General features: G+C 32.9%; 2 protein-coding genes across 5 annotated transcripts; both read left to right on the forward strand.

Annotated features, from left to right (window-relative positions):
- Window positions 1-5,618: 5,618 nt before the first annotated feature.
- Window positions 5,619-8,144, forward strand: LOC115977874 (heavy metal-associated isoprenylated plant protein 30-like). The gene is made up of 3 exons (XM_031099899.1): window positions 5,619-5,832; window positions 7,136-7,211; window positions 7,737-8,144. Exons 1-3 carry the CDS (start codon window positions 5,683-5,685, stop codon window positions 8,057-8,059), a joined length of 549 nt encoding a protein of 182 aa, XP_030955759.1. The 5' UTR covers window positions 5,619-5,682; the 3' UTR covers window positions 8,060-8,144.
- Window positions 8,145-14,513: 6,369 nt separating this feature from the next.
- LOC115975147 lies at window positions 14,514-20,722 on the forward strand. Of its 4 annotated transcripts, none has more exons than XM_031095827.1 (6): window positions 14,514-14,656; window positions 15,033-15,632; window positions 17,038-18,671; window positions 19,545-19,724; window positions 19,893-20,073; window positions 20,143-20,722. In XM_031095827.1, exons 2-5 carry the CDS (start codon window positions 15,047-15,049, stop codon window positions 20,070-20,072), a joined length of 2,580 nt encoding a protein of 859 aa, XP_030951687.1. In that variant the 5' UTR covers window positions 14,514-14,656; window positions 15,033-15,046; the 3' UTR covers window position 20,073; window positions 20,143-20,722. The 4 variants fall into 4 exon arrangements, with proteins under 4 accessions (XP_030951687.1, XP_030951688.1, XP_030951689.1 ...); XM_031095828.1 differs by having other exon boundaries at window positions 17,038-18,662; XM_031095829.1 differs by lacking the exons at window positions 19,893-20,073; window positions 20,143-20,722 and having other exon boundaries at window positions 19,553-19,667.
- The last annotated feature ends 1,887 nt before the right edge of the window (window positions 20,723-22,609 follow it).

Genomic DNA, 22,609 nt, shown 5'->3' on the forward strand with positions numbered 1-22,609 from the left:
CTAGGATGATCGATCAAGAAACTTTTTGTCCCCTCAATAGCTCCTCGATAGCTCGCAACAGGTCTCGACAAATAGCTATCTATCGAGATATCTATCAAGTTTTACGAAATTTAGATTTCCAAATCTAATTTTCGGCCTATACTGACATGTATGTGTAGAGTTTCTTTTCTCACAACCCTAGACATATATAAGGCTTATTTTAAAAACCGTCTCATAAAATAATACAAGGAGAACACATGCAAAAGGTGACCGATGCCTTATTCTCTCTTAAAGAAGCTACTGCGTCTTTGCGCCTTAGGGTTTTGTAATCAAGTGCTTCTTAATCTTCATTGTTGATGAAGTGAAAAACTTTGCAACCAACAATCTTCTTCAAGTTAATGTGTTAGTCACATACTGGGAGCCATACATCATTGGTTAGTCACGTACTGGGATCCGTGCAAAAATGTAGCATTCATATATTGAAGAGTTTAGAGGTTTTGAAGCAGTAGAAAGTTTCTACTATAAGTTCATCTACGAGGATTGTAAAGTCTAGGAACAAAGGTTTTGTACTAGATCTGAAACTTCACTTTACTATATTAAATTGCTTTTCGGGAAGGTTCCCCCCCCTAAGTTTTTTACTGTAAAACTAGTTTGTTTCATTGGTTTTCCTGAGTCATCATATCTTGTCTTATTTATTTTTCTACTGCATGATTTTGACATGATATTAATGTTAGTGTGTTTTAACAAGGTTTATTCATAATAAATTTAATTAACAACTTGAATTTAAAACTTGTTAATTCTATCAACCGGAGTCTAAATTTCCTAACAAATAATAATGAAAAAAGTAAATAGTTAATACAACATAGTTGGATTCAAACTCATAAACTTAAGTTTTTGGGTTAAGTGGTGTCCTATATTATATTAGTGTTGGTGGCCATTTCGGAAGCCCAAGTGGAAGGGAAAAGCCCAGCAACACAGACAGAAAGGAGTTGGCAAACGAATAAAAAATCCATTAAGCCCAAAAGGCAGGAATAATGAATCATAGGCCCATGAGATAAACAAATGGATTTTAAAGAGGTAAATGGGTTTAAAGGAGCCCGGAAAGAGAGAAAAAGCAAAACCATGGGCAGTATATGATGTGGAAAAGTGAGAATGGGCCGCGACAGGCCCAAAGTAATGAAAGAAAAGAAAGTAAGGGGTTGATGGCAAGCCCATGAACCCCAAGGATGAGAAATAATGTAATTGGCCCGAGGAAGCTCAAAGAATTCAGTAAAAACCCATGGTAATGCGAAGTTAGGAAAAGGGCCGAGCAAGCCCAAAGAAAGCAAACAGGTCCAGGACACCCAAGAGAAAACAAATGGGACATAGGAGCCCGCTAGTGATGTAACACAAGAACCAATAGTCTTGTTGGGCCATTAGGGGAAGAATAAACGGCAGGCCCAAAAAGGCCCAGCCAAATTGAAACAAAACAATTTCGCAGCAGGAATGATAGAGTAGCATGGTAGGAGATAGTAGTAGGAAGAAGGGTGGGCTGAAGAAAGAGCAAAACTCACCATCAAGCAAGGCCCAGCCCTGAATAGGGCAAGCCATAAAGGAAAGGGAAACTAGAAAATAGTCAAGAATGGACGGCAGACTGTGCAGACCAACCACGGCAGACGCATGAGCAGTAGGCAGATTTTGGACTTATATGGAAGAGAGGCACGCGCAAGGCCCAAACCTCACCAACCTATACCCAGCCAATACAGGACACGATGAGGTTATGGGTCAGAGGTAAAATGGCATGATTTGGCGGTGAGGAGAAGGGAAAACCTATTTTGAGGTTCCTACTAGGGCTCTTTTAGTGGAAGTGTCCTGTTGAGATGACATACCATCCAAAGGGGCAACGTTAAGCTGGAACCACTAGGTGCATGCCATAAAAGATAGGGAGAGAGAAGGCACCCACACCGTAGCAGGAAAGGGTGACACGGCAAATAAACAAACAAAATAGTTTTCTTTTATCTGGCGATGGGGAAGACGGACCAGTGGTGGTCGGCAGGTACACCCAGACCAGATAAAGGTGGTTAAGGGCTAAAATAGTAAAATTCGGTCACAGTAGACACTATAAGGAGGCCCTTGCCGTGTACATGAACAATAAGAACAATAAGCACCACGGTATTGAAAACTTGAAAGCCAGGAAATAGAAACAAGGATTAAGAAAAAAAAAAAAAAGATAAGAAAAAAGGAAATATTAGAAAAGAAGGAAAGAAAAAGATAGAGAGTTAGAACGGAATGCATGCACCAATAGGTTAATTCCCTCTCTCCCTCTCAAAATCTTACTCTGTCGGAAACGAAAGGTGTCTTGTGTACCAACCGTTTAGGTCCACTTCCTTCAAAGTGATTAATTTCCATAGTAGGATCTCTTTAAGAGATTATTCACTTTGAGAAGAGGTGTTCTTCCCTCTTTGGTTTTGGTCCTGCGGATCAGACTTGATCTAATTTATTTACTCTCTCAATCAACTCACATACTACTCACTTGTTCCCCTTTACTTTTCTTATAAATAATTGTTGTTAGAACTGTGATTATCTTTTTCTTAAGTAAAATTTATCTGCTCACCTTAATAAAGATCTCAAAGTATTTGATTTTATTATTATTATCATATCTGCCTACCGTAACTCATTTGAAACAGTTTTGCCTGCCGTAAGCGTGCTAGTGGCAGACTAGGCATAATTTGTGCACAAACTAGATCAAATTGAGTTGTAGTTGGACCGGTCTCAAGTCCCTTACTCAGAACACTCGAGTCCAATACCGCAGGAGGCAGTCTAGCCCACTTTAACCACAAAAAGGTCCACAACAATTAGCAACTCAATTAGAGTCTCTCGAAGGCATTCTTTCCTAACATGATAGAATATTATGTGAGTTGTATTTTGAAAAGACTGTATATAGCTAAAATATGATTAAAAAAAAAAAGATTTTTAATTTACGTAAACGATTTATAAAATGGGCCGGATATGAGAATGCTCTTATCTCTCTCTCTCTCTCTCTCTCTCTTCTTTTCTTTTTTCCTCTTTCTCTTTTGGCAATAAGAACTGCAGTTTGTCTTTGTCCATTGATGACTAGCCTAGTTTTTTTTTATGACTAGCCTAGTTATATTAAATATAAAAGACGTACTGTATATGAATGATTTAATTCCCTCCTCCACCCACCTAATTTATTCTATTGTACGGCTTCCCCTTTAATAATGAAATACAAGTTCTTCTTTCTTAAAAAAACATATCTTATTTGATAATTGACTGATTTTTAAGTATGCGGTAGAATCGATGGAACAAATGTCACAATTCTCTTAATGAATTGATATCAGGTTTGCATCTTATGTGAGAGAGTAACACTACGCGATAATACTTTTACAAAAAATATTAGGTGGAACATTATTATACCATTTTTTTACTCGCTTTTAATAGTTTGTTATTAAATTTTTATTGTAAAAATGTTGTAGAATTAACATTGTAAAATGAAAACCTCAAGTATTTTAGTCATTCAGAGTGTGCAACCTTTCCAATTGGCTAGCTTTTTACAAAAACAAGGGAACTAGTACGTACTACATGTTCTTAGAAGCGAGATGGTATCGCTGATAAATTATGTAAAGAAATTTGTTCTTTTATACGGGTTGTCGCTAAAATGTTGTTCACGGCATTGACAATAAACATTGTATACTATACTATTCATAATAAAGAGATATGAATAGTACAGTAGCAGGCCTACCTATGTAGTGAAAAATTATCAATTTGGCGTGGAAGAATCTAAAAGTATGCAAATTAATAATCTGGTAATCACATATTCCTTTGAAAAAGAAGCATTTGCATTATCATCATGACATGTCATTTTTAGGTAATTATTCAGATAACGTTAAAAATTAAATCAATAATATCTTCCAGTGTTTTAGCAAAAAAAAAAAATAATATCTTCCAGTGCACAAATCGGCATCATTTATAAAATTTAAAATAATGAATTAGTAGATGAATATTTTTTCGGAGGTCTCTTTTGTGATTTACAAGATCTTAGAAAATATATGGTTCGGTAAAAGATTAAGCGCAAAAGTAGTTTTTTTTTTTTTTTCTCCTTTTTTCTTTTTTAAATAACCAATATTTCAGATATATTACAAAGAATAAAGTTTGGCAACAAACTTAGTTGTAGCTTAAAGCTACAATTTTTTTTTTTTTTTATTGGATGTAAATTTTAACAAATTCACCATTAGATTATATTTTCTTAGTATATTCTCCGTGCTTACAAAATTTCAAGAAGATTAAAGATGAATAGGGTATATCATCAATCATATGTTAAAATTTCAAATTTTGGTAATATAAAATTATACATAAAAAAATAAGTTTATGGATTGAATAATAAATAACATCCGATTGAGATGAAATTTGAAATATGTGTTAAACATATAAACAACATATAATCTAATGGTTAGATTTTCAAAACATGTAGTTATGTTAATTCTTTTAATTAAAGTTGTAGTCTTAGGCTACAACAAAGTTTGTAATCAAACTTTATCTATTAAAAATATTACTTTTATTTGGGGGTAACCGACTTTATTTTGGTATATTATTATTATTATTATTATTATTATATAGATATTGGTCTCGTTATTAGAAGAGGTGGAAGTTTAATTTGAACTAAAAACTCATTCGCATAGCTTGGATTACTTAATTAATTGATGCCAATATATATAAAATAGTCCCAACTCCCAATCATCCACCTCCCCTCTCCACTATCTCAAACATAGTCTTAATCATCATGCCTAAGCGCTGAAAGTAATCTGGGCTTGGAAAGAATTGCCTTGAAACACAAAAAGAATTGATCGGTGATTCAGCACTATAGATTATCGTTAAAATTAAGTGCAAAACTGACTTGGTTCAATTTCTATAAACAGAATACAAGATTTTCTACTAATATTTTCTAGTGGTGTGTAATGACAGTAGTGTAGTTGCTATAAGAATAATGCCCTTATTGGTAAGCACTCGATTGTTCTCACTGAAAAATGTACCTATTGGACATATTCACTTTAGAGTATTAAATTCTCAATTATGTTTTAAACTGTTAAAGGTATATCATCCAAAGATTCTCTTTTTCCAAGGCTTGTAAAAAAAAAAAATTTGGAACAACATATTATAAACTAGAAGGGCTAGCAACTGCCCATAGAAATAAAAATAAAAAAATAAAAAGAAGGGCTAACAAATAGCAATGTGGGAATATGACTTTGTTATGCTTTTTATAGATAGATGATGCATATGTTATGTAGTAAGCAATTCAAAGATGGTGGAAAAAGAAGATTTTTAGAGAATATATGTTCCCTTGGCATAAAAATCCAGCTTTTCCTTCATTAAGCCCATCCATATAGCTGATATTCCCTGGAACCCAAGTACCAGCATAGCAACCATGTTAGCTTGACGCACATCCTGAAGCATTAATTTGATCAGGATATTGATACCATTCCCTGCCTAAAGGGTCTAATAATTTAGGGAGACTTTATCTCCAAGTCCACTGAATTTTATCACAAGAAATAGCTTGCATTGAATAGTATACAACTTTGGAATCTTTTTGATAGAGATTAAGCCTTAAGGAAGCGATACTAAGGCCACATTGAGAATATCTTCTAGGGCTGGGCTTGTCTTAAGTTTTCCTTTCTTTCTTTCCTTATTTCTAAGGAACCTATATATGCCATGGCTACCGTACTAAAGAGAGCAATTGGCACCATCATATCTGCCATTAAATACTGTTGCTTTCACTATCGAGACACCCACAAAATCAAGACCTTCAACAACTACAACTACAACATCAACATGCCTAAGGGTCGACCCCTTTCTTTGCAGGTTCGCTTTCTTACCTCTTTTGTTTTCAGAGGTATCTCGCTGGCTTCAGCTTTTGCCATGATGTTGTTGTTGTTTTTGTTATTTTCAACTAACCATGACATGAGTAGTTTCAGCCACCATAGCAATTTGCATGACATGACTTTATATGTGTTTCTCATACCAGACGAAAAGCAAGTAAAATTATTAAGTCTTCTTCTTTTTGTTGTTCTTCTTTCTCTCATAATAGCTTGATCTTCTTACTATATGGGTTTGGCAATATAAATCATGCTTCAATCTTTCATTTCATCCAAAGATCATGTCATCTGTTGGAATATGCGACGTATTCATTTGTCCTTGTTTTGTCCATGGGCTACAAAGAGAAAAGATTAGAATATAAACAAGAAGCCAAAAAGAAGAAACAAACAAAAACAAACAAAAAAATCTAATTCAAGTAGGGAAAGTTATTGTATTGACCCTACTGTAAACTAAAAATGATATATATCTGTGCTGCAATCACTATAGGGTTTTACTAAACATGATACCAGCCATGAATTGGGTGATGAAATTAGGTTACCTATATATGTTGAATTCTTTAACGTTGTTACCATATTTTAAGGGATGTATAAACTTTGTAAAAGATGTCATTTGAATTTGCACATGTTAATGAATTCTTTACAGTTGATGCTGTCTTTTAACTTTTAGAATTTAGATCGGGATGTACAAATTTTTTAAAAGATACGTATAACCTAAATTTATACATATCAATGAATTCTTTACTGTTTTCACTGTCTTCTAACTTTTAAAATGGATGTACAAACTTTGTAAAAGATGTCACTTAAATTACATGTCAATGAATTCTTCAAAATTCAGTCCGAAATTTAGAGAACAAATCCGATCTCTTGAACTAACTTAAATCCCTACATCTTGTGATAAATTATTGTAGGTTCTCATTCCATGTCTCACTTTCATTCATGTTAATCCCCTTGAATCACAATAATATCTTTGTAATGTGCTTTGGTTATAATTTAAATAGTTGAAAAGACGATCTTCCCAGCCTTAGTGAAAAAAAGAATCTACGACAATTAGATTAATATGAAGCTTATATAGCTTTTCTTAATCCCTTTAATTTGTTGCCTACACATAACCGCCCAAAGTATAAAGGCCTTAAAAAGAACAAAGGGAACAATAGAATAAGAAGAAAGGAAAGAAACTGTGAATACTTCTGGAAGCAGCATCTGCAAATTGTGTTTGCCTTTTCTTTTTGGTGGGGTAATGTATGATAATATTATTTTTCCTTGGTGTTGAAACCGTGTTTGCTTTACAGACCGTGGAGCTCAAAGTAAGGATGTGCTGTACGGGCTGCGAAAGAGTAGTAAAAAATGCCATTCACAAACTTAGAGGTACATGCCTTTTAGTTTTTAACTTTACTTTCCCTTTCACAACTTGTACATATAGGATCCATATATTTGTGTAGGTTACACGTGTTGTAAAAGGATGGTCTCATAGAATTGCTTCATGAGACACCTTATCTTGAGACTATTGCAATAATATACTATATCTATGTATGTTTAGCTACTGGCCTTGTTATTGTCCATGTAATAACGATAATTATCTCATACATAGATTATATGCAATAAGCATCTCACAACTTTTAGATCCCTTAATGCCTGAGACTCACAACTAAAAGTTGTGAGACACATGCAACATAGTCATTGCTTAGTCTAGGGTATCAAGTCTTGGTTTTATACGGGCAATGTTGGATTCAGAGGAATTAATCAACTCTCTTGAGGTGCAATTAACTCTACCATAACCCTTTTGCCCAACACACATATGGAGCTGAGCTACATAATTTTGGAATTTCAAATGTTTGCTAATTAGTGACATATAAAAATTTGTATTACATGCATGTATATATGGTTTGTCAGGGATTGATTCAGTGGAGGTGAACCTAGAGATGGAAAAGGTAACCGTAGTTGGGTACGTTGATCGGAACAAGGTGCTGAAGGCAGTGAGGAGGGCTGGAAAGAGGGCTGAATTCTGGCCTTACCCTGAAATACCTTTGTACTTCACGTCCACCAATAACTATTTCAAAGACACAACTCATGAGTTCAAAGAGAGTTACAACTATTACAGGCATGGCTACAATATTGGGGACAGGCATGGCAACATTCCCATAAGTCATCGAGGAGATGACAAGGTCAGCAACATGTTTAACGATGATAACGTCAATGCGTGCTGCCTCATGTAATTGAAATATATATGAAGCATGCATATGTATCAATGTACTATCACCATCATCATAATGTGTAATATTTATGTATCATATTTTATAAGAGGGGCATATTTTGTATGGTTTGGATGGAAAAAAAAGATCCATCAATCTCTTTCGTTGTACTGTACAGTATGCAAAGCGCCTTGTTGCATTTATGCTGATTGTATGTAGGAGTGGGGAATATATTCAATGGAACAGTTCCAACTTCCAAGTACTTTTTTTTTTCATGCAATTGTTGTTTTCGTAATTTGCTTTCTACTGTGCCATTAGTATTGTTGCTTGGAAAATGCTAAAAGTACTACTATTTTTACTATATAAAATTTACAAACTAATTTATCCATGTATGTAATTGGTGAATTTCAACTATATACCTAATAAATAAATGTTTAATTTTTTTTTTTTTATAATTAGTGACACATCAATTTGTAAGCTCTAAATAGAAAAATAATAATATCTTTAGCATCATTATATTTCTTTTTATGACTAACAATATATAGTTAAGCATAAAACATGGGATCAGGCTTTCCCCTGCTCGATGTCACAGCAATCACCATATATATATATATATATATATATATATATATATGCGCGATGCTTTGCATTTATTTTCCTTGCCTCCATCACTCATCAGAATTCAGTACTAGAGAGCCTTGGGGAATACACTCGTTGGGGGCGTGCAGCATCCAAAAAATATGAAAAGAAGATATTGATATATTATTGGTTGATTAGTTAATGGGCTGCGATACATCAAGGAAAACAAATAAATTATCATTTTTTTTTAGTTTCATTCATAAAATAAATAAAAAAGAAGAAGATGAAGAAGGTTTTCCCAATTTCGATTTGTAACTATATAGTTGATGTTTTCCCAAGTTATATATAACTTGTGCTATTTGATGTTTCCTTCTAAAACATGTAAATGTAAATTCCAAAAAAAAAATTAATTAATTAATTGTATTTGTATGATCAAATACTCAATATGAATGTGTCAGATATCCACACTTATATATAAGGTAGTAGAGGCATTATCATCAATTGCCTTCATCACTTCTCACCTCAAATTAATTTTTTGATATATTTTAAATAATGGACGGGGTTCAACTCTTGGAAGTTTCTATTAAAAACACCGGATAATGTTACTGAGCTACCCAGCTCTCTGCATTACCTCAAACTAAGTGTTGGCCAACAAAAATCTGAAACTTCCAATTCATTCCAATCTATATACTAATAACTAGCAATAAGTACGTACCCAAGCAACACGTTATTCATATGCAGGTCGGCCATATAAGTATTATTTAGATCATTTCTTTTATCAACAAATGATTAATTCAACCCAAGAGTGATAGAAAATAAACAATGGACTTAAAAAGGGAATTAAAAATCACATGGTCAAGACTTATGAAATAAATTACGAAATAAACGGTTTTTTTTTTTCAAAAAATAATTCCTAGTAAATTTTTGTTGCAAATCAATGAGAGAGGAAGACCTAATCAAAGTGTGAGAGGTTAAAACTTGTAAGCTTTATTGTAAGTAGACATAGTAGAAGTTTTTTTTTTTTTTTTTTTTTAAATCAAGGTATATCAATGGTTGTTTCATGTATAAGTAATATAATTCAATCACAAATTTACACTGGCATAATAAAAGATCTAGTTGGGAGAGGGAAGTGGGGTTTTGAGAAAGATAGAAAGTGCTTGGGTTTGATGGGTAGTAATAGACTGATAGTGAGATGAGGATGGGTCAGTTTTCAAGGGTTGAGGTAGGTCAATGATCAGTTGCCAAGGATGGGGTTGGTCGATGGGTTGTTGCAATGGTGGTTTTGATCTATTTTGTTTGAAACTAAATTATTTTACAACTTTTTTTTTTTTTTTGGGTGTCCTCATAAACATCTTTAGTTTGACCAGAATTTAATGTTGCTCCAAACACCTATAAAGAATGAAAATATTTTCAAAAAAACCTTGTTATACCTTGCAAAACTAATAAACGCAACCTAAAGAAAAATGGTGTCAAAATTTGTTAAGTTTATATAGGTGCATAAGTGCATCACATATATAGAGCCAAGACACAAGAACTAATGGATAATCCATAATATAAAAATCCTTAAGAAATGTGTGGTAGCATTTAGTATCAAGCTACAAAACTCGATTCCCAACAACAACAACAACAACAACAAAAGTTTGCAAAACTCGATTCCTTTTAAGTTTTAACTCGAGTAGTCAGGTTGGTATTCGGATTGGGCCCAACTAATGGGCTTGAGAAAAACCTACTTTAAGATCGAAAGATTTTATTAAACACCGTGTGGTGGGCCTGGCCTGGGAGGCAAAATAAGAAGTAATAAAGGAAAAGAAAGGGAAATCTAAATTATGTTCCTGGGCTATTAAAGGAATGGCCATACGGACGGGTTAGGGTAAAAGTCAATAATTTATTTTAAGAAAATTTTGACACTATTTTTTATGGAAAATAAAAAAATTGTTAAAATATTTTTTTTTTTTTCTCCATAAAAACTTTCTTTAAATAGATTATTAACTATTACCCTAACGGCATCCATTGACATTTTTCTTAAAGTAATAAAGGTAATAATCCTCATAGTCGAAGACATTCTTTCGTGTGTACTGAGTTTTTTTAATTTTGTGATACCTATTTTTGTAAGATATATAATTACCATGCCTATGCCTTTTTCTTTTTGTACTCAATAAATTGTGCAAAAAATTTAAATAAAATATGAATTTTTTTTCTTTCTATTATTTTTAGTTATAAAATTTGATAACTACAGCAGCTATTAATTGTCTTGTTTACTTTTGTATAAATATAAATTTTGATTTTATAATAATTACTAATGGATAATTATGATAGTTACTAAAAATATTTTATTTTAATTGTGACAATATTCTAATGGAATGTTTAAATATAGAATAAAATCTAAAACATGTAAAATCAATATCCCTCTAGGTGAAAAATTATTAGGTCCACCAAAGGACTGCTGAGGTAATCATTCTTGATCTTTCTAAATAATAAAACATTGTCATTTATGTAAATGTGACATCACCTATTGATTTTTTTTTTATTGTGCTAATTAATTAGGAAGCCGACTCATACATTTGCATAAGTGACATCATTTTATTGGTTCTCTTGGTAGACCTAATAATTACAACAAAAATTTGCAATAATTTCACCACATTCCTAAATTAGTTTATCGCCTCACACATGGGTCATTAAAGAAAATTAAACTGCAAATTGTGATGGGCTCAAGTGTGAGACAATAGATTAGTTTAGGAATGGTGTGAAACTTTATTGTGTTTTTAACTTATTTGGTAAAATTGTAAGACCCTTAAAAGTTTATGTAGTAAAATAGGACAAAATTTTGCTACAATGTCTACAATTTTCACTAAAAAAAATTAACATAACTATATATTTTGAAAATCTAACTGTTGAATTACATGTTATTTATGTTCTTAACACACATGTCAAATTTCGTGTGCCAATAAAATGTTATTTACTATTCAATCCATAAACTTATTTTTTATGCATAATTTTATATTACGAAAACTTAAAATTTAAACATTTGATTGATAACATAATTAATAATATTTGATTTTATGGAAAATTTACAAGTATGAAGGATATCAAAAGAAAATGTAATATATTAGTAAATTTGTTAAAATTCACTTTAAATAAAAAGATATTAAGTGGAATTATAGCCAAAATTTGTTTAGCAAAATATTATGAGGTCAAATAATAATTTTATACATAACGGATTTTCTTATGAGACTTTGTTATATATGTAAATGTGTATTATATATAAATAAATTAGCTTCCATTTAAAAGCTTTTGACTCTTGAGTATTGCTTTAAAATATATATATATATATATAGAGAGAGAGAGAGAGAGAGAGAGAGAGAGTATTAGACCTTGTTTGGTTTGTCACTCATTCATATCCCAACACTCATTACTCAAATCTCCTCACTCAATCTCATATCCCAATATCTCACAACTCTATCTCAATAAAACCCATAACTCACTCTTATGCTTGTTTGGCTGAAAATTTTCACAATTATCTCAAATTCAAAAACCCACCTTTCTATCACTCAATGAGTCACATATAGCATTGATTGCATTGCAAAAGCACTACAACGGCAACAAACTACCCGTGTGTAATACCTCTCTCTTCTTCATGCCCTTCCCACAAAATCTCATCAGCTTCTTTCTCCATTCTCTCCACAAAAGCCTGCAGTGGGACTTGTGTTTGCTGGAAATTTACAGAACTGCCACTGATAACTCAAAACTCTTAACTTAAAAATAGTCTCACCGTATTTCCAAAATTGCTCACTCATCACTCAAAATTATGAGATATTATCATTGAGTTAATGGTTTGGAAATTCATCCAAACAAGCATGCTACCCGTGGGCTCCATCGATTTTGAGTTATGAGTTAACAAAACTGGGATTTATTAATTTAGTTTAGGGAAATTCAAACAAGGGCTTAGTTTTATAAATATTATAGATAGATAAACAAGCTTCTATTTAAACAAAAAATAATAATAAAAGAAAATTAAAGAAGAGACTTTGTTATATTCAGCAGAAAAGAGGACAAAGAAGTTTCACATTCTTAAATAATCCGAGTGTAAACATTGGAATTAACGGGTACACAGCTCCATATTTTAGAGGAAGAGAATGTAAATGTTATGTTCACCAAAATAAATAAATAAATAAAAATGAGAATGTTATGAATTTTCCATGCCAAATGAAAATAGAAACAAAGGAAAAAGGAAAAAGAAAAATCATGGTACCTTCGTACAAAGAATCTGTCAAGTTCTCAGTCTCACTCTCAGGTTACTTTTACTTATTATTTTCTCTCTCTTTTTTTGGTGGGTTCAATTTTGTCCTAGTTGGAAACTTCGTTGAGAAGGCAAGGAGGACTAAAAGGAAGCAGAATGGTGTAGAATCTACACCGTTGGATTCTCATTGAAAAGGAATTAGTATTATCATATAATATGCACTCAGCATTAAAAAAGGGTAACCATATACAATACAATAGGATTGTATGGACTTTAATCATCTGTTAATTAATCAGTTTGTGGAGTGTGGACCCCTTTAAATTCTTATATTACAAATGAATAGTGAATGTTTCCGAATTCTTGTCTTATTTCTTTGTTTCATAGTCCTTTCAAACACAACAATTTACTCACCATTACCACTTGATTTTTTTTTTTTTTTTTTAATATTATTACAGGCCACGTTACTACGTGGCTCACTGTCTCTCCACTATAATTCTCCTTAAATTCTTTATTTTTTTCTATTCATTTCTATTTATATTAAGGATACAGATTTTAGAGCTTAATTTGATTTTACAAATATAAATTTAAAGTTTGAATTGTGGTTTCCAGATAGATAGATTGATAAATTTTATTAATCCTTGAATAATTGATCTTATCTGAATCCTACCGATTTTTTTTTTTTTTTAAATCTATTAGTGATTTAGTGTTTTGAGGTGATACTTGGTGACACTCTTTTGGATTTTATATATGGGTCTACTAAAATATTTATTTCAAAGGAAGAAGAAAAAACTCTCATAAATGAAACCGCAATGTAAGCCCAAGGAAAAAGTTGGGAAATGTAACTTGGTAGACAAAAGAGGAATTAATTTTCTCATTTATCTTTAGATTAAGTGTGTGTTTGTCAAAAATTATTTTTGCCAACTTATTTTACTATTCAGTTTAGAATTTTATTTTGCAAAAAATAAAAAATAAATAATGACTGTATAACAAAAGTAATCTTATGTGAGTAAAATGAAAAGTTTTAAATTATAAACACTTGTTATAATTTATCACTAAATTGTAAACACTTGTTTTATCTTCCTTTTAGCACTATCACGATTTCCCATCACCTTTCTTTTTTAACAATACCTCATTTTCTATATATATATATATATATATATATATAAACAATACCTCACTAATGCCAAAGGCACATCAATTGAAATTAGTGAAAAAAATATATTTAAATATTCTGAAAATTCAACAAGATGAAATAGGAAATCAAGCATTCCAATTTGCTTCTCTATTGAAAAAAAATCTGATAACAAAAAATTTAGATACAATTTTTTAAATATTATATCTTTAAATTTCTTAATTAGATTCAAACTCATAGCTATATTGACCAATGTAATATAAAAGGTATTATATTTTTCAGGAATAATTAAATCTAATGTACGAATTTAATTAAGAAATATAAGCATGACTGTCCTTTTTTTTTTATATAGAGTACAAATATATACACAAAATGTAGAGGGTCCCCTAATAGAAAGAAACAAAGAAGAAAGGGTACGGATGCAAAAAAGAAAAAACGTGATTTTTTTTTTTTTTTTTTTTTTTGAGAAACCTAAAAAAATAAATAAATAAATAAAAAACGTGTTGTTGGTTCCTCTTCTTTACTAAAACTCTAGTTTGTCCAGACTTTGAACAAAGAGTTTAAAACCTCAAACTCAAAGCATCAAAGGTAGAGGAAGAGCCACTTCAAACTAAAACCTTAAAATTTGGAGCAAACACTTTACTTGTAAAGTTGTCATTCTTATCTTTGCTTGGTATGTTCAGAAAAATATCTTCCTTCTCTCTTATCTCATTTCACTCTTTTGAGTTTTGACATATGCATATATCACATATGATTGTTACTATAATTATTGGATTTTACACCATTATTGATGATGATTATATGTTAGTGCTATTTGATTTTTTTTTTTTTTTTAAATTATGTTGAGTACTGTGTTTGTTATATGCCGTGCAATGAATCCCAGTTCTTTGGACACACAAAAGATAAGAAAAAGGACTTTGGTTCTTTTTAAACTTGTTTGCTGCTGTAAAGAACCAATTTTGACAAATTTTCTTTTATTGAGCTTGAGTTTAGGTCTGTGGTTATGTTAGATTTTTGTTTATGATCAACTGGGTTGGTTTTGTTTTCAGCTTCTGAAACAAAAATGGAGGGTCAGGGAGATAGAGGCTTGTCTTTGACTTTGTCATCCCGTTTGTCACCTTTAGCTCAGCCCTTCAATCCCCAAACCACTTTGAATTTGTTGGCTAACTCATGCCAGCAACCTTCTTCACCTTCACTAGGCGATTCTCAAAGTTCTGACCTTTCCTTTTCCTTTCTGGGTTCCGTTTCTGATCTCAATTTGGAAGGAGATTCCATGCACAATGTGCCCCTGGATGCTTATGGATTTTATGGCCATCAGTCTGATATGTGTCCCCCAGCTTTCCCTTATGATTATACCCCAGGTTGTGATTTTGATGCCCAATCTTATTATCCACAGCACTCATCATTGGCATTGCAAGGAAATATTGAGTCTGCTGTACCCTATGAGTCAGACTTTGATGCAATGCCATTAACCGAATTTTCCATGCCTAGTTACAACCAGAATTTATCAGGTTTGATCCATGTTGGCCAAAGGGCCGATGATCTTGATTTGCCATTTAATACGGAACAGGACAAGACAAGTGATCATAAAGGGACTTTCTTTTGGAAGGAAGATTCAATGGCCTGTCAGAGCTTGCTGCTAAAGCAAGGTATCTTTCTTTTACTTGGAGAGTTTCATAGCAATATTGCATGTGATTTGTATTAGACTTTCTGATTCTTATTCTTATATCTGAACTCTATAATATTGTATTTTGATAATGCTTTGAAGATTCATGGTTTTTAGTTGCTGTATTCTGCCTTAATGTACCTAACTTAGTGGTGTCTTGAAAAGTTAAGGTCTGTAGTCTTTTTATTCATTTAATATTAAATCATTTTCTTTAGTTGGTATGTTACTGATGCAAATAACAATTTTAATTTTTCTGTATTGTAGCTTCAGTACAACATCTGTTTCTATTTGATTAATAAATGCTTTTCTTATAAAGTTTTGGAATGCGTACCCATGTTGATTGTATAGCTTTAATTCTCAGACTCTGCATCTCTTATATGAGAATATTTTTTATACTTCTACTTCTATCTTGCTTGTATTTGAACCAAGTAGCACGACCATTTCACTTGTGGGGTCCTTGCTTTATGAACACGTGCAATTAGAAGGTAGGCTAGTAGAATTAGGTGAGAGTAAATACCAAGAAAAAATAATGTTCATGGTACTAGATCATTTAGGGTACGGTTTGCCTACAAACAGGTTTGGAGGAAAATTCCTCCAATCCACAATGTGGCAATTCAAGAGACCATCCACATGTACTTCTGAGCTATTTAATGAGTTATGTGATTTAATATGCTTGAATGGTTTTATAAATTTCCACATAATTGGTTGGAGGAGATTCCTCCCAACTGGCTTGGAGGAAAACTCTGTCTTTAGATTTATGTACCAGAAGATGGAATAGAAAGAAAGCAGGTCATAAACACCTAGAACTAGGTCTTACGATCTGAAGGGACAATTAGTTTTTCATTATGTTAAATATGTATATACAATAATACGCCTTCATTTTGACTTATATCTTTCTGAAAGTTAGAAATTACTAGAAAAATGACACGTACATTGGAGAGACCTGGAAAAACACAGTATTTCCTAAAAACTTTCCATAGATGAATATTTGTTAGCATTGGAATGAAAAAAGAAAGCTATGGACTATATCGCTACTTGTATATGGAGATTCCTGGAAGAGTTGCCTTTAATGGTCATGTTCAATAATTCTATTAGAAAAATAAAATCATTTCAATATAATTTGTATCCCTGGAGATCAATGCATTATGAAATTTTAATATGTTAGACATCATGCGCTTTTCTTCTTCTACATGATTAAAAATTTTGTTTGACTGTAAGTTTAAATGTGAGTTTCTTGAAAGCCTTGCGATGTGATGCTTCATTTTGAACCGGAGAACTCGATGATAGGAAGGAAAAACAATACACAAAGAGTACTCAAAAATGATAACTATATTTTTTGATTGTGAGAGCCACAATAAGACTTGCATTTATGAGATGTTTTTGTGCAGGAAAGCATGCTGCTGAAGGGTTGAAGCATTGTGGTGAAACTTCTGGCAATATTCATGGAAAATTAACTGGTATGATCTTAGGAGGAGATAATCAAATCAAATCTATTGGCACAGAGCAAGTAAATGCTGATTTTTTTCCTGAGCAAAGTTCTAGGCCCGTCTCTTTTAAGTTTTCAACATCGTCAGATTTGTGCTCTACTGCAACACTCCAAAATATTCCTGAAGGTCAGCAGTCATGTACAATGCCAGTAGTGACATCGAGCAGTTCTAAGTTGAATGCTGCATCATACAAGGGATCCTTCCCACGACTTGATTCTTCCTCATCTGAACATACTTTTTCTCTACCAAAAACAAATCCATTGCCAGCTCAATCCTTTGGATCACCATACACTAGCAGAACTGTTTCACCCTTTAATCCCATTCTGTCAGTGAATGCGGATTCTGTGGGCTTTAATGCACTCAACAACAATGAGAATTCTACTGGTTGTACTCCATTAAACCTAAACAAGCCGCATGTCCTGCTGAATGCCAAATGCAAAGAGGTCTACCAAGATAAAAGCTTGATAGAAAAAGGTAATGAACAAAAAAGTAACAAGCCTATCGTTGTTAATGGTGTGGATTCCTTACTCACAGCAACATCTGAGATACAAACTACTTCTACCAATATCCCTGATGATTCGATTCTGCAACCTCATGTGATAAAAGCTGGTGTTACTGTTGAAAGTTCTTCTAAGGTGCTGGATGAGAATGACTCTGATTTGGATTCACCCTGTTGGAAAGGTACCCTGGCTTCTTGTCGATCTCCATTCAGTGTTTCTGGGTCTCTGAGTTCACAACGTCTTGAAAAGGAGCTAGAAACAAGTTACAGTTTAAATCCTCTGGCACCTCATTTTTTCCCTAGTAATGTTAAAGGAAGCCTAGACTGCCATGAAAATGAATGTGGTAGTAGTGATTTCTTATCTTTCCAGAAGGGTGAAACTTCAACTGTTTATGTATCACCAAGACAACATAGAAATATGGATTATGCCAAAGTGGGATCACATCCTTATGAATCAAGCGGTGGAATTGACACTCAATGCTCTGATGACATCTATGAAGCAAAAAAGGAATTTACTCTGCTCAATAACTCAAGAACTAGTGCTTTGCTCGATTCTGCTCACATGGTTCTGCCATCTCTTGTGAAAGACTGTACATATAATGGAAGGCTTGTCACTGGGGCAAATGTTGAAGACTCTTCTCAAGGAATCAAAGATGATGTGCATAGTGATTCAACAGTGGTGCCTGTTCTTGCAAATGAACATGTCCTCAGTCCACCATCTTCCCAAGTTGCTCTTCATACTGATGTAACTGAAACACATCAGGAAGTATCTAAGTCTTTGTCTACACCTCCTAAAATAGATGTTCAGATAGTGATTAATGCCATGCAGGATCTGTCAGAGTTGCTTGTACACAATTGTTCAAATAGTTTACATTCATTGAATGAGCATGACCGTGACATAATTCAGCATATAATCAACAATCTTTATCTGTTTACCACAAATAGGGTTGGACAAAAGACACCAATGCCTGAAACAACTCAAACAGGCATTCCTTCCTATCCTTATAAAACAACAGAACACTGCAAGGTATGGCAGGTGTGTGTGTTGGTTTGATTGATTGTTGTGATCTTTTTTGAAGAATGTTGTGGGTGAATCAGACAACAAGAATGAACCTTGCCTTCCTTTAAAGTTGATGTACGATAGAACACGGGTCTATTTTTATCATTTGTTATTTTTATTTTTATTTTTTATATTTTTATATATTTTCTAAATTTTAGATTTTAGAGATTTATGTCCTTATTTTTAGTTGTTTAAGGGGTTTCCTAGTTAAGGGCCCTTGTATGGTATTGTATTTATTTAGGATTTGTTTAGTAATTTTTTACTTGTAAAATAAGTTTTCTGGAGCCCTTAAATTGACCTGCAAGCCTATAAACAAAAAAAACAATCCACATTTCAATAAAATGGAGATTTTCCTTGTTTCTAGTGGATTCCAAAGTTCTTTCTTGTGGATTCAAAGAGTCCCTTATGGATTTAAGGGTTTTTGCCTAGCTAGAATGAGACTTAGCCCTTTCATGCTTTTAGTTCTACACTAGAAGTACACTTTCTTACTAAATTTCTCTGGCATGTAAGAAGATTCTTATTGAATGTGCATTTTATGCATTTTGGAATTGTATTAGCATGATTCATCAGAATTATACCAGCAGATTTGATTTGTTTCATTCTTTGAGGACTAAAACTTTCTTTTCTTTTTTTCTTTTCTTTTTTGTGGTTTAGCTGTTGTTTCCAAAGATATGCTAGTTTTGATTAGCGGATAGATTTCTGACTCAACATGATCAAAAGAAATGAATATTATCATCATCATCATTTCTGTTATTACTAATGCTAGAGAGAGGAGGGGGGGGAAGTTATTCATATGCACACAAACACACATTTGTTGGGTTATAAGAACCTGAATAATATCCTTTTCAGCACTCCAGCATGGAACTTAAACTAGCATGGACAAAGACAATGGCTGTTCCACATGAGTCTGGCAATCAGAATTTCCGTGAGGGGCCAAAGAGTTATTATACCATGTTCAATGAGGGAGGCCTGAATTCATTTTGTTCAAACAGTGATGTAGGCACTGAGAAGGGCAATGATATCATCCAGGTTTGGTTGTCATTATGCTGAGAATTATTAAATTGGGGCTTGATGTATTCCTCTGTACTCTCTCTCTCTCTCTCTCTCTCTCTCTCTCTCTCATTTGTGAAAAAGGGGAGGGGAGCCTTAGTGTTTATAATCAGCTTGCAGTGAAACCAAATCTTTGCCAAGTTGCAGGTTGTTACAAAGGGAATGAGAGAAAACCATCAGATTGAGGAAGAGGTGCATCCACAAGCTTTAGTGTATAGGAACTTATGGCTTGAGGCTGAAGCCACAATATGTGCCCTGAAATATAAAACTCATGCTTTAAGCAGGAAATTTGATGGGATGGATGGATGCAAATCAATCAAAAACTAAGGTGGGTACTTTTCCTTACTCTTGACCTTTTTCTCATTTTGTAATGTGACCCTTTTTTTTGCTCTGTCAGGTGCTAGAAGAGCTTGGGCAGAAAAACAAGATGTCGGGAAAGCTATTTGATTGTGGGAGTTTGTATTGCGGCAAGCACTGGCGCTTGTTTTTGAATGCCAAAACTACAAATACTGCACTTGTATGTGCGAATTGTATAAGCGGTTTGTTTAAAGATGTCATAGCTTACATTTGGGCATGGGTCATCTATTTTAAGATGACGGCCTCAAATTTATACAAGGAGTTTCATAAGTCATGCATGTCTCAACACTGTCCAGTCTATGTCAGACAAAAATCTGGCTGAAACCTCATCTTGTAAAGTTTGTTCCTTCAGGATCTTGGAGAGGTGACAAACTTTTGGAGTTTTTATTAGTGACAAGATGGGAGGCTGTAAAAGAAGATGGGAGTTGAACTTGAACTGCAACACCATTAGTTTTTAGTTTAATGGTGACAAGTTTGTCGCAGAGGCCAGAGTTAATATCTTGTGATGATGTAACTAGTTAACTGTAATATGTATGAAGAATGACTTGATTTGCAAGTTCTGGGAATGGCTCCAGCTTGTGTGAATAACATTAATCGAATTTGGTGCATGTAATGGTTTAGCCATTGTGGAAAAAATAACAACTCAAATTGTTTTTTGGACTTGAACAACATCTTACAAGTGTTTAATGTTAATCTGCTATGATGTATGCTACAGTATTCATATTCCTTAATGAATGGATGACATTAGACCTGAATGGGAAGACAAATCCTTTACTTTCAATTATTCTTTATGACAGTTGATATTTAGCTGTTATGAAAAAAAAAATTAAAAAAAAAATAACCTCTAAAGCTTTAGCTGGTATACCTTTTTTTTTAATAAAAGTTTTACCTTTTCTTTTAGATACTTTTTTATTTATTTAAAGTTTTACCTTTTTCTTTTAGATATTTTGTGGAAGATATGTTTTTTTCTAGATACTTTAATCTAAAATGTTTTCTGAGTCAAATAAATCAATGAAGATGTGCAACCTGTGGGAGTGCTGTCTTTTCGAAGACACAATGAAATGGAAAGTGTAGCTTGAATGAAGTGGAGCCAACCAGCATGCAAGGCGAGCAAAGCTTAGTTTATTGGGCTTGGCTTGTTAATTTTAAATCCTTGTGGTGGGCCTCTTTGTGTGCGTTTGTTCAATTTTTTCCTATACAATATAACCAACTTTTTATACTTTAAATTCTCCCTTAACCTTGTATTATATGCATTAGGAATTCAGTTCAACCACAACCAAGGTTTACATTCTCTCTTACACTCTTCATCTTTGACAAATCTATTGTACTCTCTTAATAAAACAAAAACCATCTTGTTTATTTACCTCATTTTTATGCTTCTTGTTAACCAGACCGTAATCATGAAGAGTGGCTCGTGATTCCCACAAGCGACTGTAGATATGATTAAGAGGGACAGAAAATGAAGAAGGAAATTGAAGAAACTTTGTTGGATGAAGAAAAATGTGGATCATGTTCAAAAGTAATAAAATTTCATTACCCCCAAATGACTAATCTAATAAAATTTTATTACCTCCAAATGACTATTCTGAATGTGGTATATACTTCATTGTTCTAAACGATTGCTACAAGTTAAATAATAATACCTAATTCAAGAAAAAAAAAAAAAAAAAAGAATTAATGGGACTTGCATTGGTGAATATAAAGATCACAACTATTCTTGATTTATAAGATCAGAATCAATTGAATACTTTTTTACTATTTGGTTACAAGAATTTATAATTGGTATGTATTCATTTGCAAATTATTTTTGTTCTTAATGGTATGTATTGCTTTACTGCTTACGTTTTCGAAAAAGAACATTATTTCATTCTTTGGCGCATTAAAGATTATTAATTGTTTTTAATTTCCTCAAATATTTCAATAATTTTCCTTATAAAAAAAATTGTAATGGTGTTATATTTTATAGAAAAAAAAAATAGAAAGACAATAAAAGTGATGTAGTGATTTTTTTTTTTTTTTTTTTTTTAGAATACTAAATATTTTAATACACACAGGGAAAAAAGAGAATGTTGTAAAGTGGTGGGCTATGCTAGTGGTGTTGGGCTGCTTCCTGCGGCACTAGGCCCAAGTTTTCTGGATAAGGGAGTTGGGACCGGTCCAGCTACAACTCAAGTTGGTCCGGCTTGTGTGCAAACTAGGTCAGGTTTGCTAGGAACGTGCTTACGGCAGGTAGAACTGTTTCAGACAAGTTGTGGCAGATAGACATAATAATGAATAAAATATCTGGCCACTCAGTGGGAAATGACCAAACAACCCTCAAACACAATTACAGCAGCAATAATAATCATTTTTACAGAAGGAAAAGAACAGAACAGAAGTGAACAAGTATAAATATATATGGATTAATCAGAATGTTAAGAAATCAACTAAAGTCTGGTCCGCAGGAGCAAAGCCAGAGAGGAAAGAACGCTCCTTCTCAACTCAATTAATCTCTCAGGAAAAGTCCT

This window comes from Quercus lobata, chromosome 2, assembly GCF_001633185.2.
Source record: "Quercus lobata isolate SW786 chromosome 2, ValleyOak3.0 Primary Assembly, whole genome shotgun sequence".
Lineage (NCBI taxonomy): Eukaryota > Viridiplantae > Streptophyta > Magnoliopsida > Fagales > Fagaceae > Quercus > Quercus lobata.

Excerpts from the sequence above, each read along its gene's own strand:
- LOC115977874 (XM_031099899.1), top strand. The coding sequence starts at position 5,683 with ATGGCTACCGTACTAAAGAGAGCAATTGGCACCATCATATCTGCCATT. Across the intron at positions 5,833-7,135 it reads GTCGACCCCTTTCTTTGCAG|ACCGTGGAGCTCAAAGTAAG; the intron begins GTTCGCTTTCTT and ends TTTGCTTTACAG. Across the intron at positions 7,212-7,736 it reads TGCCATTCACAAACTTAGAG|GGATTGATTCAGTGGAGGTG; the intron begins GTACATGCCTTT and ends ATGGTTTGTCAG.
- LOC115975147 (XM_031095827.1), top strand. The coding sequence starts at position 15,047 with ATGGAGGGTCAGGGAGATAGAGGCTTGTCTTTGACTTTGTCATCCCGT. Across the intron at positions 18,672-19,544 it reads AACACTGCAAGGTATGGCAG|CACTCCAGCATGGAACTTAA; the intron begins GTGTGTGTGTTG and ends TATCCTTTTCAG. Across the intron at positions 19,725-19,892 it reads AGGGCAATGATATCATCCAG|GTTGTTACAAAGGGAATGAG; the intron begins GTTTGGTTGTCA and ends GCCAAGTTGCAG.